This window comes from Ochotona princeps, chromosome 28, assembly GCF_030435755.1.
Source record: "Ochotona princeps isolate mOchPri1 chromosome 28, mOchPri1.hap1, whole genome shotgun sequence".
Classification (NCBI taxonomy): domain Eukaryota; kingdom Metazoa; phylum Chordata; class Mammalia; order Lagomorpha; family Ochotonidae; genus Ochotona; species Ochotona princeps.
In genome coordinates, this window is record NC_080859.1 from 8,600,251 (window position 1) to 8,622,837 (window position 22,587).

The following is a 22,587-nucleotide window of genomic DNA, read 5'->3' on the forward strand; positions in this document are numbered from 1 at the left end:
GGGCAAGGAGCCTGCAGACACTGACGGGTGACCCAGTTTTCTCGCTGGAGTGGGGGTCCTCTCCCTGGAGTCCACCTCGGCCTTTGCTGACTCTTGCAGTCTGCTCCTACTGATCTTTTTCTCCAAAGCAGCAGCTGCCGCAGACAGTCCAGTTTCGGCGAAGGCTGGAAGGATAACGTGTCTGCCTTCACACCCCCGACTCCCACTGGGTCTCCACTGAACTACCCACAGCCAAGCCTCCCATTGGAGGCCTTCCAAAACCCTTCCCTGCCGGTGACAGGCCATGTTCGCCACTGTCACAGCCCCTTGTTACAGTCACCCTGCCGATGGGTGGGATTTCAGAAAACGGCTAAGAGGATCAACGACACAGCACCTGTGGTGTTGCAGTACCATCTAAGGCCTGCCCATTCAGTCCCTCCTGCTTGGGAGTGGCTTTGAACTTGCCAAACGTGTGAGGTGAGGCAGTTTTCAGACATTGCTGAAAAACTTAACTAAAAAACAGATTAAACTGATGTTCAAAACTGTAAGGATTAATCAGCTAATGTGCATATGGAGACCGTGAATGGCACCTGCTTGTTCAAAGGCTGTTTATGAGCCGGGCCAAGGAAAAGCAAACAGGTAGCGTTTCTCCACTTGCCGAATCACTCCACAAGGCTCAGAAGGAAGGAGATGAAGGTGGACGTGCCATATGCTCCTTTCTCTAAGGCAGAAGTCCATAGTCCATTTGCTATCGGCTCAGCGCTTTTTGAATCCTAGGATATTGTTTGGTAAGCCAGTGCTTCAGCACGCCAAGGAGCAGCACCTTGAAGAACTACACGAGTTAATATATTTTCCCTAAATCAGAGCAAATTTCTTCTCCTTTACTGAATCAAGAAAGCTAACTCTCAAAGAGGCCTAGAGTGCTGTAGATAACTCCATTAGGTAACACAACTCCATTATGCTATATTCCATTACAGTCTAGCCAAGGGTGTATTGGGGGGCTTATTACACACTGTGTAGTAAGAGGGGGAACATAGCAGACTTCATGCTGCTTTTCATCAAGGCTTTCTGCTTTGTCCCACATGGAAATAACCCCAGTCTCCTTATTTCCTAAAAAAAAAAAAAAAAAGCCCAAATGTTAACACCAAGGTAGAAGTTATCTTATAGGGCGGACTGAGACAGGGTAACTATAGCCACCACTTCAGACATTTATGATTTCTTTGTTCTGAGAACATTAAAAACCTTCACCATTAGCTATTTTGAAATAAATACAGAATTTTTGTCCACCATAGTTACCTTACTGTGCAATAGGAAGCCACTGGAAAATTGTTTTTAAAGATTTATTAATTTTTTTGGAAAGGCAGATATACAAAGAGGAGGAGAGACAGAGAGGAAGATCTTCTGTCCACTGATTCACTCCCTAAGTGACTGCCACAGCCGGAGCTGTGCATATCCAAAGCCAGGAGAGCTCAAGCCATTGCTATCATTTGCGGAATGAACCCAGCAAATGGAAGTTCTCTCTATGTCACCCCTTCTTGCCTGTAATTCCACCTTTCAAATAAAAAATAATTTTTACATGTGTTTATTTGAAAGGAAGATTCACAGAGATAGAGGAAGAAAAAGATCTTATACGTGCTGACCCACTCCCCAAAACTGCTGGGAGAGCTGGGGATGGATCAGGCCGAAGCCAGGTGCCTGGAATTCCATCTGGGGTTCCAGATACTTGGGCCACTTGTTGTTACTTTCCCCAGGTGCATTGGCAGGCAGTTGGAGTGGAAGTGGAGCAGTCATGTGGGATGCCACTGTCATATGTAACAGCTTAAGCCACTATGCCATGTGGCTCAGAACTGTGTATGTTTATGCTAGAATTGTGAGGATTGTAAGCAAGAGATTTATGCCTAAATAACCATACTAACCCCCAAAGTGCCTAATTATGGCATTCCTGAAGAAAGGATCCTCCTGAACTTCATCCGCATTCAAAAGGAACAGAATATCCGGCTAGAAGAGATTTCAGAAGCCCTTGGAGGAGCCAGGATCTTGGTGTAGCGTATAAATCCTCTGTCAGCACATGAGTGCTAGTTCATGATCCAGTACCTGCTAATGTCCAGGAAAAGCAGCAGAGGACGGCCGAGTGCTGGGGCCTCTGCACCCACATGGCACTCCTGCATCCCGGGGCTTTGTCCTGGTCTAGCTCTGCCTTCTGGGACCATCTGGAAAGTGGTTCTGTGAGGGGTGCAGCAGGCTGATCCCTTGCACCTGCTTGTCAGCCTAATTGACAAGGGACAGTGTAGAAATGGAGTTTCCGTGTTTCTCCCTTGCTGCCTCCTTTGGCACCAGTCTAGTTAATTGACAGAGCAGAAATGGCTGCCGAGGCTCTGGCTCTTGGCCCCTCCTGCTTTCTATCGTGCTATATAGATCTATTAGTTAACTATGGGAAAACTTTGGGCTCCTGCAGCTCCCTTCCTGGCTCCTGCCCTTAGTCATTGAATGTGTGGAAACATTGTTTTCTACAATTTGCAATCTGCTTGGAGGATGAGAGCTTAAAAACACCTGACTTCTGTCATGTGGGGCAGCGGCTCCTGGAGTGTAGCAAGTGCTGCTGTCATGAGCTTGGGTAATAAACACTCCTCCTAACATCCTACATATGGGTCTCTTGTGCTGTGCAACAGATCAATGGATGGAAAATCCCTGCTATCCTCCACCAAATCTGTACCCCCCACCCTGCCCCATCTGTAACTTTCACATAAATAAATCCATCTTGAGAAAAAAAAAATCCTGGAATCCCTGTACCTTTATTGATAAAGAACGCACTGAGGGGCCCAGCGCAGTGGCCTAGGAGCTAAAATCCTCACCTTGCATGCACCAGGATCCCATATGGGTGCCAGTTCTAATCCTGGCAGCCCCACTTCCCATCCAGCTCCCTGCTTGTGGCCTGGGAAAGAAGTTGAGGACAGCTCAAAGCCTTGGGACTCTGCATCTGCAGGGGAAAACTGGAAGAGACTCTGGGCTCCTGGCTTCAGATTGGCACAGCTCTGACCATTGCAGTCACTTGGGGAGTAAATCAGCAGATGGAAGATCTTCTTCTCTGTCTCTCCTCCTCTTTGTGTATCTGATTTTGCAATAAAAATAAATAAATCTTAAAAAAAAAGAGAGAGAGAGAGAACACACTGAGACAACAAGTCTGAGAAATTGAGTGATGTCTCTGATTGGCTGCTGGAGGAAAGGAGGCTGACTCAGGACATTTTCGAAGTGCTAGCCCCGGGCTGAGGCTGTGGCTGAATTTAAGGAACCTGGTGGTCAACTACCAATGTCAAATAAGGTAGTGTTGAGGCGATAGCACAGACCATTTTCTGGAATGAAATCAACTGCATTGAATGTTCAGCTACGGTATTGGTTAAGACATATCAAAGTTACATACACTAGGAATAATATGAACTCTTAAAGACCAGAGCCTGTACACAAGGCGGTGGTATTTCCCCCTCATTTTATCAGGTTCTGTAGGAATAAAGACATTGATGGAGGCACCTCTTCCCCTCTCCCTCCCTCTCCCCGCAAGGTCCTAGTTTTATAGACAGAGAAACAGGAAACAGAGCCAGAGAGAACTTACATGACTTATTCAAGTTCATTGAACCTCTTTGGGGATGTGGACCAGAAGTGAAGCTTCCTGTCCCCTGTTCTGTGGGCTTCCCCATAGCTGTCCCTGCCTCAGGCCAAAGTGGCAAGGTGGTGGTGCTAAAAGACTTCCTTTGTTGATTCTGATTTTATGGTTCAAGACTGAATCTGCTCTCGAGAGTGGGCCAACCATTTCCACTACAAACAGGAACTATGAGCACTATACTGTCCCCCATGGTTCCTTTCCTGGAGGGAAGGGGGGCCTGTTCAGGGATTACTCTGTGGCCCCCAAAGGCTGTGCTGAAACACTGGCCCTACTATTTTAGAATGCAAACATTCTCAGCAAAAGGAATCACCACTGATGCAGACAGCCCATACGGGTACAGAGTGAACCAATGTGACTGGTGTCCTGACCCAAACAAGCAAGACAGAGAGCAGGATGCGCGCGAGGGGACAGACGCACAGGGAGAAGATGGCCATCAGGCCACAGTGGCGGAGTTGGGCTCAGCGGCAGAGAGGGGAGAAAGGCATCACCAAGCCAAAGGCAGCTGGCCACCACCAGAATGCTGGACAGGCCAGGCACTTTCCTGGATGGCTGCCCTGTGATTTGGGCTCTGCCCATACCTGAATTTTGCACCTGTGTCCTCCAGAACTTGGGGACAATGAGTGTATGCAATTTGAAGCTGCTGGATGAGTGGCACTTAGCTAGCACTAGCCTTCTCAAGAGTGACATGCTCTCCAGCTGACTGCCTGGGTCAGCGGTGGGTACTCCTGTGGCTGCTCGTTCACAAAGAGCTTCCAGAGTCAGCTTTCCCAAATGGGAGGAAGATGAGCAAGAGAGGGAACATTGGCCCCTCTGCTCTCATCATTTTGGAATTAACTGGAAAAGGAAAATGTGTGACTGGGTTGTTTTCAGTTTGCATTTGCTTTTGTGGGCACGAGCATAGTGTCGTTTGCATGATGAGCTGTGTCTTAGTTCCCGTTATTATTGGTTTTTTGATATTCTGTCCATCTTTGAAACTGACTCTTTGGGATTCAGTTGTGTCAAGCAATCTCAATGTTTAAAGCATGCATTTCAGGAGAAGGTAGAAATGCCGATTTCCTTTAACAGTAAAAAGAAAGAGTTTTTAGTGTATCAAGAATTTTCTGATACATAAACATCCTTACATTGAATAAAGACCAGACAATTTTTCCTTTTGTCTAAAATTCATATCATCTAAAAGAATCCTAGCATAGTTTGACTCTTGCTAGTTAAATGAATGAGTTGGGAAAATTAACATCATGTTACAAGATGAAAAATGAAGACAGTGCATTTGAGTTTCTCACATCCTCTTGTTCACTGGCAACATTGTGTGTGTAACTTGTACATGGGCCCCTGCATGCTACAGTTCACTGTTCAGTTTTGGCATTGTTACTGTTCCTGGACACCATCAAATGCCAGAGTACTCATCATTCTTATTTAGATAGGAAATTGATGTGAGCATGTATGTCTTACACGTAGAAGTAGCCAGAATCCTTTTCTAGTTTGAACTGGCTATTGCTGTATCAGAAGTTTTTAATATAAATACTAATTTGCTTGTTTCACATAGGATTATTTGCTTGTAACATATAAATGCCAGAAGCTATTTCAAAACAACTTTATTGTTGTTTTGTACTATCTTGTCATTTGTCTAAGGTGACATCTGAGGCTGTTTTGAAAAAAACAGTTCTTTCCATTTTTAATGTTGTGTGTCTAGTGGCCTATTTCTAATTAGGCATGCTTTTTTGATGAGTTTTACATAGTTGATTAGAGCGTAGAGGGTTAAAGGCTGGAGGAAAGTGGGTGAGACCATTGTTTAAGCATTCCTTTTTTTTTTCTTCTTGTTTCTGGAAGAAGGGGGGAGATAAGGGGAGGAGCCACACCCACCCTCCCAACTATCCTAGGGTCCCTTGTGTGGGGCATGCTCCAAGGGTTCTGTTTAAGTGGTTTTGAAAGTTCAACAGTTCTGAATTGCTGTTGATCTCCCAACTCTGATCACGATGAAATCTCCAGAATCCACTGGCTGACATAGTCCACTTTCGAGTCTTCACCTGCCCAGATTTTCAATGCCAACATTTAGCTGGGGTAGTTGATCAATTTGTTCTGTCCTCTGTTAAGGTATCAGGTGTCGTCTGGAGGCTCCAATGTATTGCCATACCCTCCATGTGCATCTGGATATGCTGTCCACTGCTCTGTCTAAACCATTAAAGAGGCTCAGCTCTGGCAGATGCACTTCACAGTCAGGCCATGAAACCTGCAATTCTCTCTATGGTTGGATTCTGAGTCCAGTAGTTCATTGGGGGCGGGGGTGGTAATTGGCAAAGAAACCTCATCTGAGGTGATCCCAGACCTGATTCTTGTGTGTGTTTGCCAATACAGGGTCCGGCACAGTCTGTCACCCAAATCAGCCTACGCACACACTGGTAGTTGCAGTCAATTGCTGGGTCAGTTCTGCCTCCAGCCCTGTTTTCTACACAAACCAACGGGTGTTGCAGCCCAGTCCTCCCCACCACACACTCAGCCTTCACGCAAACCAGTGGGAGCTGCAGCCTAGTCGGAGCAACCCGCAATAAACCCCACCAGACCTGCCCCTTATCCTGGTTCACGTGCTTGCCAGTATATACAGCTGACTGGTCCAGTCTGTCCCACACTGGTGCCAGCCGGTGTCACTATCTATCTAACCATGTCTGCCCCTAGTCCTGGTTCTTATGCTCACCAAAGGAAGTGGCAGCCTAAGAGGGAGGTACCTACCTTTTCCCTAATGGGTTCATGTCTACTCCTGTATCTCGCATAGCAGTTGATGCTGCGGCAAAGCCCAACCCACCCACACCCACTCTGGCTTATGCATTACCACCAGGTATACTCAACCCAGCCTGGCTTGCCACTGATACAGCTCACATGTAGGCCACCAGGTATTATAGCTTTTTGGGCCTGATCTGCCCCCAATCCCAGCTCTCAGGCTCACCAATGAGAGTAGTGGCCCAGCAGGGGGCCTCCCACAGCCTTCTACTGGGTTTGCCACCCACCCCCCCCCCGCCCCACCGAGTCTCACATGTGCTAGTTAGGTGCTATTGCTCAGTCTGGCATGGCCTGCCTCACCTTGGCATTTGCCAGTGGGTGCTGTGGCCTGGCCCAGCCTGGGCCGCCCCCAATTCTAGCTCATGCTGTTGGGGGCTTTAGCCTAGCTCAGCCCTGCCAGCTCCCAGTCCTGGCCTTAATATGGACTGGCTGGTTTTGTAGCCTGACCTGGCCCAACCTACGCTCCATTCTGGTTCTTGGATTTGCTAGTGGGTGATATGAACTGACCAAGCCTGGCTCACCCCAGAACTGTACCAAATGTTGCCAGTGGGTACTGACTGTATCCTGGCCATGTCTGGGCCACCAGTGTGGACTGGGTTTGCAATGTGTCAGACTGGGCTAGACTCCAGCACCCACTGGTGCTCATGAGAACCAGCGTGGGTATAAGATGGGCTGGGCTAGGTCTCTGCCCTTGCAGAGCCATGCGTGAGCTGTGTCTGGGTGTGAACAAGGTTTTGCTAGAGCACCCAAGAACCAGAATCGGTGAGGGCTGGTCAGGAAAGGCCACTGTTCCTGCTAGGTCAGGAGGTAGACTAACTAGGGTTGACCCATGGAACCACCGGTGTGTACGAGATCTGACATTGGGAAAGATGGAGGAGCTTGGGAAACTCCTCTGTCAGGACACAGTCCCTGCAGGTGAGCGCAAGAACCAAGGAAGCAGCCCAGACACAGTTTGCTAATTTGTGCATGAATCCATAAATGTTGGGAGAAAAATTCTAAAACATGATTTCAAGTGTAGTCTGTATTTCCATACATACTTAAATTTTAGAAAAATTAAGTTTTTCAATAGGATGCAACTTCTGAATTTGTATTCTTCTGAAATACTGGAAACCTATTGTTGAGAGGGAACAGATACTGAAATGTTAAATTATTTTACCTGGTTACAATTAGGTCCTATTTAAGGCTGGTTCCATAACTGTAAATTAAACAAGTGATACTATCATAATTCCATTAAGCTCAATGTTTTCTAGTACCTATTTAGCTATTCTTACCCCAGTATAGGAATTCAACTGTAGTGTTCATAGTCTTGGCATGTATGATAAATTGTTGATATAATCAAGACTCAAAGAAACCTCAAACAAATTTATACAAAAAAAGAAAAAAAAAACACTTTATTTTCCACAAGGAAGAGCAATAGGAATAATTAAATCATTTCCCACATAGTTTTCTTAAAACAGAGCCTACAAGGACATATTCAGCACCAAATAAAAAGAAAAAAAGAGAAAAATTACAAACAGCCATAGAATATAATCTATAAAGCAAACATTTAATATTGCACTTTGTTTTGCTAACATTTTGGATCTTTTCCTAATTGAAAAATCAGGAGTCTATCATGAATACTGGAATACAGCTGTGAACCTCACATCATGTCAGGAATTGACCAATATTTAAAAGAAAGTAATGCCTCTAAATGAGAGTAAGGAAATATTTTAGTGGACAAAACTTTATTTAACAAAGTTTCATAAATTTAAAAATGATCACAACTTGTGATCCAGTGCCAATGATCAGAATATTGGTCGTTCTTGCTTCACGTCTCATTTTTAAGAGTGTATGATGATCAATAATCCAATGCTATGCATATCAACAATTGTTCCCTAGTCTTAGACATGAGAAGGGAGAAAAGGGATTTTCTGGATAATCCCCCTAAACAAAAACAAAACCACCAAATGCCCTTAATGCCAAATATTCCATTAGCTTCTTTTGAGGGGGACATTCACAAAATGATTTAACAACAATAAAAAAATATTTCACCCCCATTTCCTTATTATCTAACATTAGTTTGCTACGGGAGCCCAACCCTTTAACTGAATCACTTAAAACGCGATTCATTTTACACTGGGCTTTCTTCACCCTGTCAGCATTTTTCAAACATGAATTTTCTTCCATGTTTTCTTAAAGGCCACTTATGGAAAAGCCTATTTGTTTTGTATGAAGCTTTAAGACAGTATTTAACCAGGTCAAGCACCAAGCCAGAGTTACTGTTATTTTCAGCCACTTTATTAACGTGGGGTTAAATGGGAGGATAGATGTACTACCCGTTTCACACATATGTTGCAACATGAGATGCTGATTTGCATTAGAAACATCAGAGCCGAGTTCTTTCTGAATGAACAAAACCAGTACACTCGGTACCTTGGAATATGTAGTTTCAAATGTTATGAATGCTGGTATATTTGTTATGAGCCAACTGTTAATTACCTTTAAATGACTGTTCTTCCCATCTTCTCTATATAAACTCAAAATAAGTGATTTCTTGTGTTAACTGTTGTGTAGGTAATTGGAAACAGCATTTTTATTCACTTGCAGACTTATCCCACACACAACTGAAGCTGCTACCCCAGCAAACACCCCAACATTTGTAATCACAAAGTTAGACACTTTTGGAATAACTTGGGTTCTCACAGTCTGCCAAGATGGAGTAGCAAAGCAAATGTGTAACTTGAGCTCTCCAATGTGAGCCTCAACTTCTACATTCTTGTTCATTAAAACATCGTGCCTCAGCAAAAATGATTTCCAACATATGTGTTCCGGAGGTAATTAAGTAGCTCTATATAAAAATAAATGCACTTTCCCCAGTGACTGGTAAATTTCCATACTTCTAAAATAATAATAAAAAAAATAATTTTCAAGAGCAATAGCCCTCAGCTGTTTGCTGGTGCTTGCCACACTGCCTTTCTATAATCCACTCTTAGTTCTGCTAGTTTCTTCTTTTATGTAATGATAAAAAGGGGATGTGGGTGGGTTATCACTTTTGTGTATGTCCCGTCTCCAAATTTCCCTCTCCAAAAAACCAACCAAATAAACAACAACAAAATAACTCAACAGTGCAACAAAACACAAATAGCATTCCAACAGTTTGGCAAGTGATGCGTTCACCTGAGATTAAGTGATTTTAGGCAGTCAGTAACAAAATGCTGCTTTGCTGCAATAGTAGAAAGGCAACACATTCTTAAAAGAAACCAGGAAGGTATACAATCTTGACAAGTCTCTTATTAGCTCCTCCCCTTACGCTTCCCCCCCACGTATCTGTTGCGTATCTACTACAGTAGGCTGCAAAACATACAGCGAAAGGATTGGCTTGAAGGCATTTGATGTTTGTAAATAAATCCACAACAGGATCCAAGCTGCGGCGGTGACACCTGGTCAGCCAGGAGGACGATTCCGAGCATGTGCATACGCAGGTCAAGTCCAGGCTATATTAAATAAAACACAAAAGGCCAGTGCGTGTTTCTCATGTTAAATTTTTCTCAAAGCTTTCTTTTGTTCCTTGTCGTGCTGATCACAAACAAGTTTTAAAAGAGTATCAAGAGTCTGGCAGAAATTAAAAAAAAAAAAAGCTGTAGTGACATCGAACCGCACAATGTTAAGCATTGAGCATGTGCAAATTTTCAAATCAAAAGAAGGAAATCATCCCTCTTTGCAACGTGGTGTCTTGCCACATATGACCCTAGGCTAAGAAGACTGCTCTCAGTAGGTGCCAGTCTTAAAGGAGGAAAACTCAGATCTTCAGGCATGTTGGAGCAGTCCCAGGATGCTGCCGTTCAGGCTTCTAGAGTATCATCATTGCTTGTTTCATGTATTCGCCATTTTTCTGGGCAAAAGCATTCCACTTCCTCTGAAAACGTGTCTCCAAGATACTTCTGTGTCCTCAGCCGGAAGAGAGAGAGTTCAGAACCTACATCAACTTGATTCAACCAAGTGTTCCTTCAACGAGAGGGGCATGATGGCCTATCATCTGCTGACTGATCAGGATTTGGATCAATCTGGAAAGAATTGAATTGAGAAAAAATTTAGTTATTCAATGAGGTCTACAAAGAAAGCTGCAAATAACTAACTTTTGAGCACTAGTGAAAACTGTAATCAACTAATTAGAAAATTATAACCAAGTATTTCCTTTTCATATATGAAATATTTTGGTATATGGAAAAAGGATACTGACATTATCTTACTACTATTCAAGAACATGTCAGAATAACCCTTCTATTTCCAACATTAGTGATAAAATGTTATCACCAAATGCAGGCTTCACCTTGGCCTAAATACACAATAGAGAACATATCTTCACAGCAATGAACTTTGAGAAAGATCCTTTTCATTCCCCACGAAACTCAGCTCCTCCCTTGCTAGGCTTCGGGAAGCGGGAGGCTGCCCGGTGCTCTGGCTGACGTGAGCAGCTCAGGGATGTGACACACAGCAGGCCTAACATGGAGTGTGTCAGGAGGCAGCACTGCCGCCCCCCACTCGTGCACCCCCGATGTGCCCTGCAGTGATTTTCACATACATGCAAATTTCATGAAAATGAACGCATATCAGCTGCTTCGCAGGTAGAGAGACTATAGTCACAGAAAGGCACATTTCTTCCATAAAAATTTATTTCACAGAAATATCTGTTAGACAAGACTAATCCTATCTATTTGCATTTAAATATGAACAATGCAAAAAATGCTTCACCTTTTAAAGCAAACAAATAAACAAAAACAACCCAAACCATTTTTAGTTAAATATATCCTGAACCCTTTTTTATCTAAACTAATTCTTAATTTTCTTTGGTTTACTTTAAAGTGAGGCAGAAGTTCTTATAAATAAAGTAATACTTATAGTGCCATTATTTTAAAAGGCCCCTCTGGACCATCATGAAACTGCATCAACATGGAAATGACTGACTTTATAAGCAATGCAGTACTGTCAGAGTTAAGATGCAGCAAAACGTTATGACTTGGAGTTAATAGGATAGCAAGAATTACATCTATTGAAGAACGTGCAAGGGACTGTGAATGTGTTTTCCTGTTAGTGTCTGCTCATTCCAGGTGACAGACCCCTGCTCCCAGCAGCCCCGCCTGACACCCAGGGCCCAGAAAGCTCTGCCTCAAATGAGATACATTCCCATCACCTTTTCACGTAGGATTTTGTTTCCAAGTTTGTTTTTTCTCACTCTATCTGCACTTCTCCCAAGTAAGGGCCACGCTTTATTCACATTAACATGATATGAATAAAAACAGTCTCCTAATAGTGGAATTGTGATTTAAGAGATTATTGTAAATGTTATTTAATCAATGCTTACAAAATACTTGTTCTGTTGATGCTCAAAAATAAGAAATTATCCCTTCACCAATTAAAATGAATGAGACTGGATCACAATCTACTTTCCCAGTAATATTAAACAATCTGTGTCAAATTTAGTAAAATTTACAGTTGCAATCTTAGCTTTCAATCCAATGGCCTGAATTTTTTTCCTATTGTTTTCATGATAATCAACATCTGTGTGTGTGTGTGTTTTGTTTTTTAAGCTGCAATGCTGTTTTTTAGGAGATCCTGCCACCTCCTGAGGAGTGCTTACCTCTGAATATAGAGGTGGAGGCAAGAACCGAAACTCCTGGATATATGCAAACAGTGGTCCTTGAAGCGCTCTCTCAAAGTCATCACAGGCACTCACTGGTGCCAGATTGGTCCGCCTTTGTTCCTCCGTCACCACTTCGGCATAGCTGGGTGGCGCTGAAGGAGAAAGATACACGCAATTCGAACAGCACGTTCTTATGCATGTCAAGATACACAGAATAGTAGGTATTAAAATGGTATGTCAGGATAAAACAATAATTTACTTGGTGATTAAAACTAGAGACATACAACACAGAAATCTAAATTTAGCATTAATGACATGATATTCTCTTCAGAGAAAGCTAAGTTTATCTTTGCTAATGAAATATCAGAAACAAAGTAAAATATTCTTGATAACAATAAAAGATTAAGCTTAGACATGTAAATTACCTTCAGGTCTTTCAGGAAGGGATAAACCCAGCCAGTTCATATTCATGCTACACTGACTGCTGACACTTGAGGTTCTGCTGCCAAATGGATGTAGAGGAATGGTACCAATGACAAGTGGCAAATTAAGAAATAGATCCATAGCTCCAGGAATATCCACGTACACCTAGACAACAAAGAGACTCTAAGACTTATGTTTTAAAAATAAAATAATCTAATTTTATTGTTACTTGAGGCCCTCATTTACTTCATTTTCTGATTATATACATCAAGTTTCTCTTCTAAGTCCAATACCGTACATCTACATAGTCAATAGATACTTCACACTATATAAATATCTGAATCTGGGTATATATCCATTATAAAGAGTATAAAAATCAAATCCTGGATGTAAAACAAAATATCTTCATAACTTTAAATCCACACATACCATTAGTGAATATTCCACACGGATGATACTACAATCAAGGATTGAGGGAGAAACTGGTGGAATTTTCAGCAGTTTGCCGTTCCACGTCTCTGTCTTTCCAGAAGACAAGGATTCCCCGCGCAGGTTGGCGACCAGCTGTTTGACTTCCTTCATCTTCCCTTTGGCGTAGAAGGCCTGTGTTTGGTAAATGGCTGCCTTTGGCACCACCATTCGGGAAGAACAATTCTCAATTTCAGCAAATATCTGAATTGATTCACCTAGAGGGCAAAAAATATATATATATATAAATACATGTATTTACCATTAAAAACCCAAATCAATGTGAATCCTTTCAAGTAACCGAGTTAAAGTTCATGGATGAAAATGGTGTCCCAGGACTAACCATGCACAGAATCATGAAAATGAAGCTTTCATTTGTATTAGTTGCAAAGACCACGTATGTTACAATTTGGAAAACGAAACTGCTTAAACACAGCCTGTACTGCTCAGCAAAATCACAGCGCATACTGTGGACATTCAGCAGCGCTAGTCCAAGGGCCCGCATCGACCCCGACAGAAAGCACGCACCTGGGGTATAGCCCTTCCTCTCGATTTTGGCACTTAAGGAGATTGGGCCTGAGGTACAGAACCAGCAACACAGGGTCTTTTCTTTCGTGCCTGCTTGGGGTGACTGCAACAGAAATATAGAAAGAACAGTGCACGCATTAGTACATCACCAGAAGATTAAAAAATTAGTCCTAAACTTATAGAGAACATACAATTAAAAACACTATTTCTTTTCTATACCTATATATACTCTATTTTTTAAAACTTTCAATGACTTTATAATGAAACCATTATTTTTATCGTTATATAAATTTCTATTCAGTGAAATTTTCATTTAATGAAAGAAAAAAGGGTAGAGGGCTTAACACTCTATCCTGTAAACATTGTTTTAATCTGTTTATATACAGTAATTAAAGAACCAAGCATCCAAACAAACAAAAAAAAAACCCTTTCCATATTCCACTTAAACTTCCTTAAGATAAGGCAGCAAAGAGTTACATGGTTATAATCCCTAATGTTAACATCTTTTGAGAATGTAAAATTCAGTACTTAAAAAAAGGAAAACTGTTTATGTTGAAGGTTCATTCTTCCTTTGAAGATATTATCATTTGCTTAAATCAAAGTTTTTGAAGTCAAACTCAGATTTCATAAAAACAATTCCTTTTAAACGGAATTAAGTTTTTTCATCAAAGTGACGCTTCCCCGTCATTTGACAACTATCCCTATATTGGAACAATGCAATCAGTACAAATTTCAGACGATGGCATTTTCAAGTGAACAATATTGTTTTATAAATGACACTACTGCTGTATTCTAATCATTCAGGAAATGAATCTATGAATCTGCTTTTTTTTAATACTGCAGTCATATTCTTGGTAAGAGATACCTCATATCCTATATACTGGTATTAAATTTACTTAGTTACTATCATATCAAAAATAGGAGCATATTTCTCATCAATTTGTATGCTTTTAGCTGTACTTAAAATATGTATTTATGGAATTTTAAAATGACTACTATTTAAAGATTATGAGGATTCCATAGTTTCATATTTAAATGTCAAAAACAAAGAATGAAAAATCCAGTCCACTCTTACCAGTAATGAAGGAGTGTTGATATCTATATGCTCAAAGACTGTAAATTCCTTCTTTAACTTTACTGGTAGAAGCCAAGGCCTGTGCAACTCGGCTCTCACCCAATAGCGCACACTGCCATGTCGGCCTTCGAATGAGGTAGCAAGTGGTCTGTGCAGAATACAAAAGTCAACACATTAACCTTATACCTCCTTCTAGAATTACACAGTAGGTCAGAATACGTGTTAATCTATTGTACTGTTTAAGTACCAATAAGCATTAAATAGATACATCTTTCAAAGTTTCCAAAGGGATAAGTCATTGGGGAAAAACCTTTTGCTTTCACATAGCAATAAATTGTAAGTATCATAAAAAGTAGGCTCTAAAAAGCCAGAAGAATGCAATTCCTTTAAACTAAGAAAGGCTACTCTTAATACTGGTGGCAAAATAATGAAAGTTTAATGAGCAATGCCTGAAATGGTCAGGAATTTGAAAATAAAGACTGGTTTAACTCTATTCAGAAACCCTGGGCACTGCCTCGACATTCAGACCAAACTGCTTTCAGTGTTACACTTCTCATTAGCTATTACCTCTTTATGTAACAATTAACATGTATAAAAATCTTAGAATAGTCATTATAATTTCAAAAACTTCACAATTCACAAAGTCCACTGAAATTCTGAACAAGTGATTTACATTTCCCAGTTTACCCAAGGCCTCATTCTTTCTTGGCTGGCTTTCCTAACTTCACTTTATAGACTTAAACATAAGAATAGAACCTACTGACCTGTGCTAAGAGACAACTGTTTTTGAACTGCCAGATTTCATGACTTCTGGAAGAGCTTTCTCTTTTTTACAATTTAATGTTGCATTATTTACAAGGTAGAGTGCTAGTTTAAATTCATAAGTAGCACAGGTGTTTTTACTTTTTTTTTTTCCACCCTCATTTTAGTTTACAGGGTCCAGAAAAATAAAACTCAGCACTCCCAGATTTTAACTTGATGCCAGTCTTTCGGAGTTTATCACCATCGTTCATAACTAAGAAATAAATGACATCTGAAAAGATTCAGGTCCATCATCAGCCTCCTTATGTTCATGCTCTAGTACTTTTCTCGGAAAGATGAGAGCATGTATTCAAAATGATGCCCTTATAACTGTGGTAATTAGAGTACTCGGAAAAATCTCCTTTTTGAACTTTTTGGACCTACATCAACTCAAGGACTAGAATTTACACAGACTCATGTACCTTTGGCACTGGACATTGTTCTGCTAAGTTTATCCTCCTAAACAGTGAGCATTCAGTGCCAGTCTGCAGGTTTTAATATATGGCAAGAGGCATTACCACACAACAAGTTTGTATAATCTCTTGCAGCAACCTGCTATTTCATCAAGGATGTTTCACTTCCCCCCCTGCCTGACACAGTGCACCCGTTTGTAATCAGGTACGATGCATTCCCTTCAGGCCCAGCTCTTAGCATTTGGGTCATCTTCAAAGCAGCTCTGCACACAAGTGATCAAAATCCTACCAAGACAACATCACTGCTAAAGCTCAGGACATTTTTTTTTGTTGTTATTATTTTTACCTCCATGAATTAAGGCTATCGGTTAGCCTTTGCAAAACGTGGAATGCTATAAACTGAAACTGCTGAGATTCAGTAAATAACTCAGCATGACATGCCTGTTGTCTCACTGGCACCCTCTGAAACACTGGTGTTAAACCAGACATTTCATTTGATAAAAATCTCAGCAACTTTGCCACAGGATCCTACCATCGAGGTGCCTTTTCTATAATTTTGCCACAGATTAAAAAGTTGCTTCTTAGGTTGAACATACTGTTTTCCTCTAGCAAATTTCAATAAGGAAAAGGGTTTTTTTTTTTTTTTAACTGAAAACATCAAGTATTTGATTTTCAGAGACTTGTTTTGACCACGGGGGCCTGTGACAACTGCCTAAGCCTGCTAACACTTACGTCTGTGGAAGCTCGAAGCTAAAAGCATACTCGTGCCTTCCCGAAGAAATCGTGTGGAAGCCTTCTTCCGAATTATCTTCATCTACAAGAAAAACAGAAACTGTATTAAGCCTCTATACAGCCCTCACAGTGCCATGACCTCCAACCCATTCCTGCGATAAAGCAGGTTGAGGGCTTTAAGAGATCTGGGTTCTAGCTGCATCTTCATCAGTTTCCCTGGAGAAAGAGAAAATTTGGTGGTCAGGCGGCTTGCCTCTAAGGTGGGGGGGGGGGGATAAGCAGGGAAGGAGGGGGATAATGAGGGGCCGTATCTCTCCTTTTTCTCTCTCAAGTGGAAAAATGACCAAAACTAGAAAGCCAAAAGCTCCCTGTCTGAAGTCACACTAAGAAAATGCTACCTGTGTGTTTAATTCATCATGTGCGGATGCCACAAAAACTCTTTCATGTTAACACCTTAAAATCTGTGGGAGGGGGCGGGCGGGGAGGGGGGCGGTGCATTCCTGCCGATGTTACCATTCCCAAATCACTGGAAAACTGAGTAGCCACACTTACACACAAAAAGGAACCATGATTTTTCTATCAGTTTCATAGCTAAAAATAGCTCTTTGTTGCCCTAAGAAAAAAAAAATCACTAGAGCATCCCAGCAACACCACAAATGGGCAATTGTAGCAAGGGTACCTGAACTAACAATGACGTAAAAGGCGCAGATCTGGAAGGTGTCTAGGTACCAGGGCACCCTTTCGTCCCACGTCCTTGAAAATGTCAGTGTAAAACGAAGTCACTTTGCAGTCCCAAGAACATCTCCCAGTCCCTCCGTCCTCCCAGCCTGCACAGCGGCTGAGGTGAGGAGAGAAGGAAGGCGCAGAGGACGATGGCGTGGCAGGGGGCCGAGGGTCCCCTCAGCCCGTGACACCTCCTCAGGACCTCGGCGGGACGTGGTGGGGGACACCGGGGACCCCCGTCAACTTTTTACTTCACAGAGTGCAGCATCTCCCCCCCAAACGAGGGGCTTCCTCGGAAAGGTAGGGTTGTGTTTGTGTGAGAAGCACCTCCAAGCAGACACTTTGATCCTAAAGACCAGGGTTGACTGGCTTAAAAATATCTCCACATATTTCCCTCCTGCCTCGGGCAACTGCCCTGGGCGGCTCTCAGCCTCCCCATAAAAAACAACAAAAACCTAGCTGGGGACTTTCGGGGTGGGGGGCGTTGACACTCGCGCCCCTCCAAGGCGCCCAAAGTTTGCCCTTCTCTCTCCTTTTCTTCCCTTGTCCCTGCCTTTTTGTGCCAGCTCAGCACTCTCCTGGCAGCGAGCGGCGGCGGCGGCAGCAGCGCCGGCCGCGCCGTGGTAAACAAGTGCCTGGCTGTCAATCAAGAACTAGACCGGAGCAGGAGAGGACCGGCCTAAACCGGCGCGAGCAGATCCCAGCCGGCCCGCCCGCGCGCCGCCGCCGCCGCCCGCGCGCCCCGCTATACATACGGCATACGTCGCGCTCGCGCCCGCGCAGCCTAGCCTGCTGCGCCGGGGCGGGGCGAGGGGCGGAGCGAGGGGGCCGGAGCTTCCGCTGCGCACGCCCCAGCCGGCGACCGGTTCGATCTGGCTCGGGCCACCCTGACACCTTCACGCTTCCAACGAGGGACATGGCCGGGCCATGGCGGGGAAGGGGTGGGCGCGGGAGCTCAGGGTCAGACAATGGCCTAGGCGGCAGGGACGCTCGCCGAGGGACCCCCCGAAACCTAGAGGAGGGTGTTTGGAACCCCCTTTTCTTTCCCCACCCCCCGACCGGCCATGCTACCACCACCTCCTCGCTCCCCTCAGGTAGCCGGACTGAGGAGGAGCAGCCGGGCAGGTGGGCAAAGAGCAGCTTTGTTTCAGCTGAGAGGAAAGGGGGAGTCCTTTCTGGAAGCCACTTTCTGACACCCCGGACGCAGGGTCCGCCTAGCTTCCCTCACGTCAGTCCTCCCCGCGGGTGTTTTTGTGGTTTTTTTGCGCCCCCGGTCACGGAGCGACACCTGTAAAAGCCGGCAGGAGCGCGCCCTCCGCGTGAGGAAGACTCGGGTCCTTTCTCCCTTCCGCGTCCTGACAGGGCAGAGGAGGGTCCCCCCAGGCGCCCCCCGAGGAAGCCGGGAAGGCCCCGGCAGCGGGGGCGGGCGCTCCGAGGGCCCCTTACCGGCGCACGCCGGTTCCAAGCCGCGCCCCAGCCGGCCCCGCTCGCCCCACCGCGCCCGCCCAATCCAATCAGCGCCTGGCATCGCCTTAGCAACAGGCTAACAAACGCGGCTCCGCCTATCGCCGGCCGCCCGGGGCGGGGCCTCGGCCGCCAGGCTAGTTTGAGAGCTTCCCAGTTGAAGTCATTGAAACTCTTGCCGACCCCAGAGCTCGTCCCCACGCGTGGCCCGGCTTTGGGGAAGGGGCGGTGCGGGGGGGTCCTGGCTAGGTGCGGGGGGCTTCGTGGTCTGTACCACGAAGTCGTGGGTGCGATTATGGACGGTGTGTGGTTGACTCCACAACTCGCCGGTCCCACGGTGCCATCACCCAAGTCTCAACTCCCTCAGAGAAAGAGAGAAATGCTTTTGTTCTCGCTAATTTTATAAAAGGCTGCATTGCCCAGAAAAGGCTCCAATTCGAACTCCTGTGTCCACCCTCCAACAGAGACCAGAACTGTCATGAAGGTAGCTTGGCATTTGCTAGCAGTCGGACTGGAAATTATCTCAAGATGCGAAACTGCCTAGGCTTAGCTATGGAAAGCCCACCGAAGAATTTATTTTACCTGAGCATTAAAAAAAAAAAACTAATAATGCATGACTGCTGTAACTCAAAGCCCCCATTATTTCTCCCTTGCCTTAGTTCCATCAGCACTTCCCGGGGACGGGGTATGTATTTTGGATATAAAAATGGAGATAAAAATAGACCTCTCTTCTTTCTGAAAAAAATAGTGAACATCTCAACTAAATGCTGCATTAAAAAGCAGAAGCACAAACATTACATAACCGGTTTTAACATTATATTCTTCTTGGGCTAGGAATTAAGTCACCGCCACCACCTGACGCGTGCAGCCAATCTGCTGAGAGCTGCAGCAGCGCCCCTCCTCACCACCCCCCAGAACTGGTCCGAAACAGGATTGAACCGCTTCTAACAAAGGGTGGAAACTTAGAAAAACAAGCTTAGAGTCTCCTATATTTCTCCAATGTAACCATTTAAACAATAGAGGGTGGAATCGGAGGACCCCCTTGCCCTCTTCCAACCCCAAACCAAGTGCAAAGTGCGGTCTACTTTTCAATTCCATTGGACTGGCAGGGGTTTCATTGAACGCGCGTTCCAAAGTTAGATGCTCGCGAAGGGAAGCTGCCGGCCCCGAGACTTGATCCCTGCCTCAAGGACAGGCGCTGTGCTTTTAACAATAAGAAATGCCTGGTGTATAATTTTAAAAGCAGTGCAAAGAATCAGTTAAAAAAAAAAAAAACCAAACACGTGGGGTGTTGGCAATACCATATGTCAAAATGAGCCAGGGAAACCCCGTATCAAAGAGCAATGGTCAATTCCTTATAAAAAATCTTGCGAGTGTTAATGTTCAAATGAAATGCATCCCATAACCCTGCTAAAATATCATTCCACGTCTTCCTCCAAGCTCAGCCTTTGATCTAGGGTTGTAAAGGCCGGGGCGGGGGGAGACTAACGCTGGATTGCAGCTTTCAGCAATCCGTCCGAACACGTTTCAGCACCGTGGAGGACTCGGGTTTGGGCAGAATTTCTGAGCCAGGTGCCAGTGGGGCTCCAGTGCGTGTGGCACGGAGCGAACGGGCACCGGGGCTATGGGAAAGCGCCGCTTGCAGTCTCCCTGCAGATGCCGGCATGCGTGACGGCTTCACGTCCAGGACCCCAGCCTCGCAACTTTGCAAACCTCCAGCAAACTGCGAGCAGCTCGCGGACGCCGAGCCAGCGGGTCTGCAGACCCGTGCACCACTCACCTCTTTCGTGTCCTATTAAGATGTCTTTATGGTTGAAATACTCGACTTCTTCCGTGTAATTCTGGGTGTAGGCAGTATTGGAGCCGGCGTTTCTCGATTCGGTCCAGCGTACTTTTGCATGTCCTCTCGCATGAATTTTCAGAGATTTGACTCTGATTTCCCCAGTCACTTCTAAATTCACCCTTCCTGAGACAGTATCCCCGCTGGAATACACGGGGACATTGCTGTCATTCAGACAGTCGAAGTTTATGGTCAGATTCTTCACCTTTCCCAGCACCATGTTGGTAACAACAACAACAAAAAAATCTATTAAAAAAAAGATAATGTAAGACCAAAAAAAAAAAAAAGTGAAGATCGCTATAAAATGTGACCTTCACTGAACACTGATCGGTGTCTTGGCCGTGCAAAAAAAAAAAAAAGAAAATTAAAAAAGAAAGTCTTGCAGGCAGGATCAGTGCTTCTTTAGGAACAGTTCATGGAGATTTCTTCCCAAGCCGGGGCGGCAGAGCGGCTGCGGCTCCGCGCTCGCGCTCGTCTCAGTGGTCTCGGTACAAAGACGGGCGGCCCGGGCCTGCCAGCTCACTTTAACAGCAGCTTTGTGACAAACAAGCGCAGTGCGCAGGCGCGCGCCGCGCCGCCGCCGGGCTGCCCGCCCCACACGCCCCCTCCCGGGCTCGCTCCCGGCGGCTGAGGAGCGGCGAGCGCGCCGTGCCCGCGGCTGGACGCGGCCGGGGGTACCCAGGGGCTGCCCGGGCGACAGGTGTGCCCAGCCGGCCCAGGGGCGCGGGAGGAGGGAGGCGTGGCCGTGGCCGCGCGCGGTCCCCGGTGCCGTGGGGTTTTGCCAAGCGCCCTGGATGAGAGGAGGAAAGAGGATGGGGGGGTGGGGAAGGGGAGCGAGAAACCGGTTGGGCCAGCGACTTGGTGGCTGGCTGCGCCTGGGCTAACGAATTTCACAAGAAAAACGCAATAAAAAAAAAAAAAGAAAGCAGGCCAGGGATGAGATTGTTCGGAGGCGGGCGAGTTCTGGGCGTGGATGTAAAAATGATAGCAATAAACTGGTGGACAGGGTGCAGAGGGCCGCGGGTCCCAGCCCAGAGGCTGGCCGTCTCCTCCTCTCGCCCCTGTTCAACGTGCAGACAGGGCCTTGGCTGCTTCCTCCATGGGAGAAAGAAAAAGTCCTTTTCTGAAGACCCTGCCTACAGCTCGACCACAGGGCATGGCATGACTCTAACCCTGGTGCTCAGGGAGTGACGGTGGTGGTGTGCCTCAGAAGTGCCACCTTAGCAGAAAGGCGAGGGTGACATGGCAGCCTGCTGACCTAATTGACAACAGGGTCTCCCCACCCCCCAAAAATCTCGGTTACAAGTTAGTGAAGGGAGTGAGGTGGCTGTGGAAAGTGTAGTGTAGAATACATAGATGTTTTAAATGATTCTATTTGGATTATTAATGCTGCAAAGCCTTGGTTTTCAGCATAGTGGTTCTCCTGCGTCTTAAAGCCAAGAACTGAGTCATTTCTCTCTGATTGTGAATGTTCTGGTTAAAAAGAAAAGACAGCAAAGGCTGCCGCACATGGTCCTGGCATCCCGAGCCCACGGGCACTAACTCGGTTAGATGGCTGACAAGCCACAGAACTGCTTGCAGGAGCATGGAAAAGGTGACTGAAAATGGTGGAGCTAGGCGGCCGTTCTGGGGAGGACTTGCGACCAGGCCCGTGTCTGTACGCGTTAGACTCTTTGCAAAGGATGTTTATGTAGATTGAGCTTGTGAGGCCCGATGGACTGTACTCCGTGCACGGTCTTGCTGTTTTAGACCAAACACGGTTGTATGCAGTTGGATTTTACTGGCGAAGGCGGTGTTGGGGACTCCAGAGCCGTGTCTGGAGGGATGTGTAATGCATAAACGCTGTGGACAGTGAGTGATGCCATTGATCTCAGTGTTAGACTGCTATGCTTAAAAGTAAGAATTTGTGTTTCTGTGGTGTATTTTCCCCTGTCTCTTGGCTGACACCTGGTGAAACACCTCGGTAACGCACCTGGGGCCTGGGCTAGTTTGCGTGGCGGATACTGCTTGTCTTTTTTCTCCCCCTAGTGGTGAAGTTGTTGGGCTGTCTGCTTGCACTCAGCACCCGGGTCTCTGATACCTAAGCAGCAA

At 45.1% G+C, this 22,587-nt stretch overlaps 1 protein-coding gene across 3 annotated transcripts; it reads right to left on the reverse strand.

The window, feature by feature from the left end:
* Positions 1 to 7,780: 7,780 nt before the first annotated feature.
* Positions 7,781 to 21,020, reverse strand: ARRDC3 (arrestin domain containing 3). Of its 3 annotated transcripts, XM_004586203.2 has the most exons (8): positions 20,437 to 21,016; positions 16,470 to 16,551; positions 14,524 to 14,671; positions 13,449 to 13,551; positions 12,882 to 13,138; positions 12,455 to 12,617; positions 12,027 to 12,181; positions 7,781 to 10,452 (listed from the first exon to the last, which is right to left on the reverse strand). In XM_004586203.2, the coding sequence occupies exons 1-8, from the start codon at positions 20,714 to 20,716 to the stop codon at positions 10,396 to 10,398; spliced, it is 1,245 nt and encodes a 414-aa protein (XP_004586260.2). In that variant the 5' UTR covers positions 20,717 to 21,016; the 3' UTR covers positions 7,781 to 10,395. The 3 variants fall into 3 exon arrangements, with proteins under 3 accessions (XP_004586260.2, XP_058512228.1, XP_058512227.1); XM_058656244.1 differs by lacking the exon at positions 7,781 to 10,452 and having other exon boundaries at positions 12,028 to 12,219; positions 20,437 to 21,020; XM_058656245.1 differs by lacking the exons at positions 14,524 to 14,671; positions 20,437 to 21,016.
* Positions 21,021 to 22,587: the final 1,567 nt, after the last annotated feature.

What these genes read in the sequence shown, in the direction of transcription:
- ARRDC3 (XM_004586203.2), bottom strand. Translation starts at nt 20,716, where the DNA reads ATGGTGCTGGGAAAGGTGAAGAATCTGACCATAAACTTCGACTGTCTG. An exon ending in CTTAATAGGACACGAAAGAG is followed by an intron (nt 16,552 to 20,436) that starts GTGAGTGGTGCA and finishes TTTTTCTTGTAG; the next exon opens with ATGAAGATAATTCGGAAGAA. An exon ending in GTGTGGAATATTCACTAATG is followed by an intron (nt 12,618 to 12,881) that starts GTATGTGTGGAT and finishes TTTGTTGTCTAG; the next exon opens with GTGTACGTGGATATTCCTGG.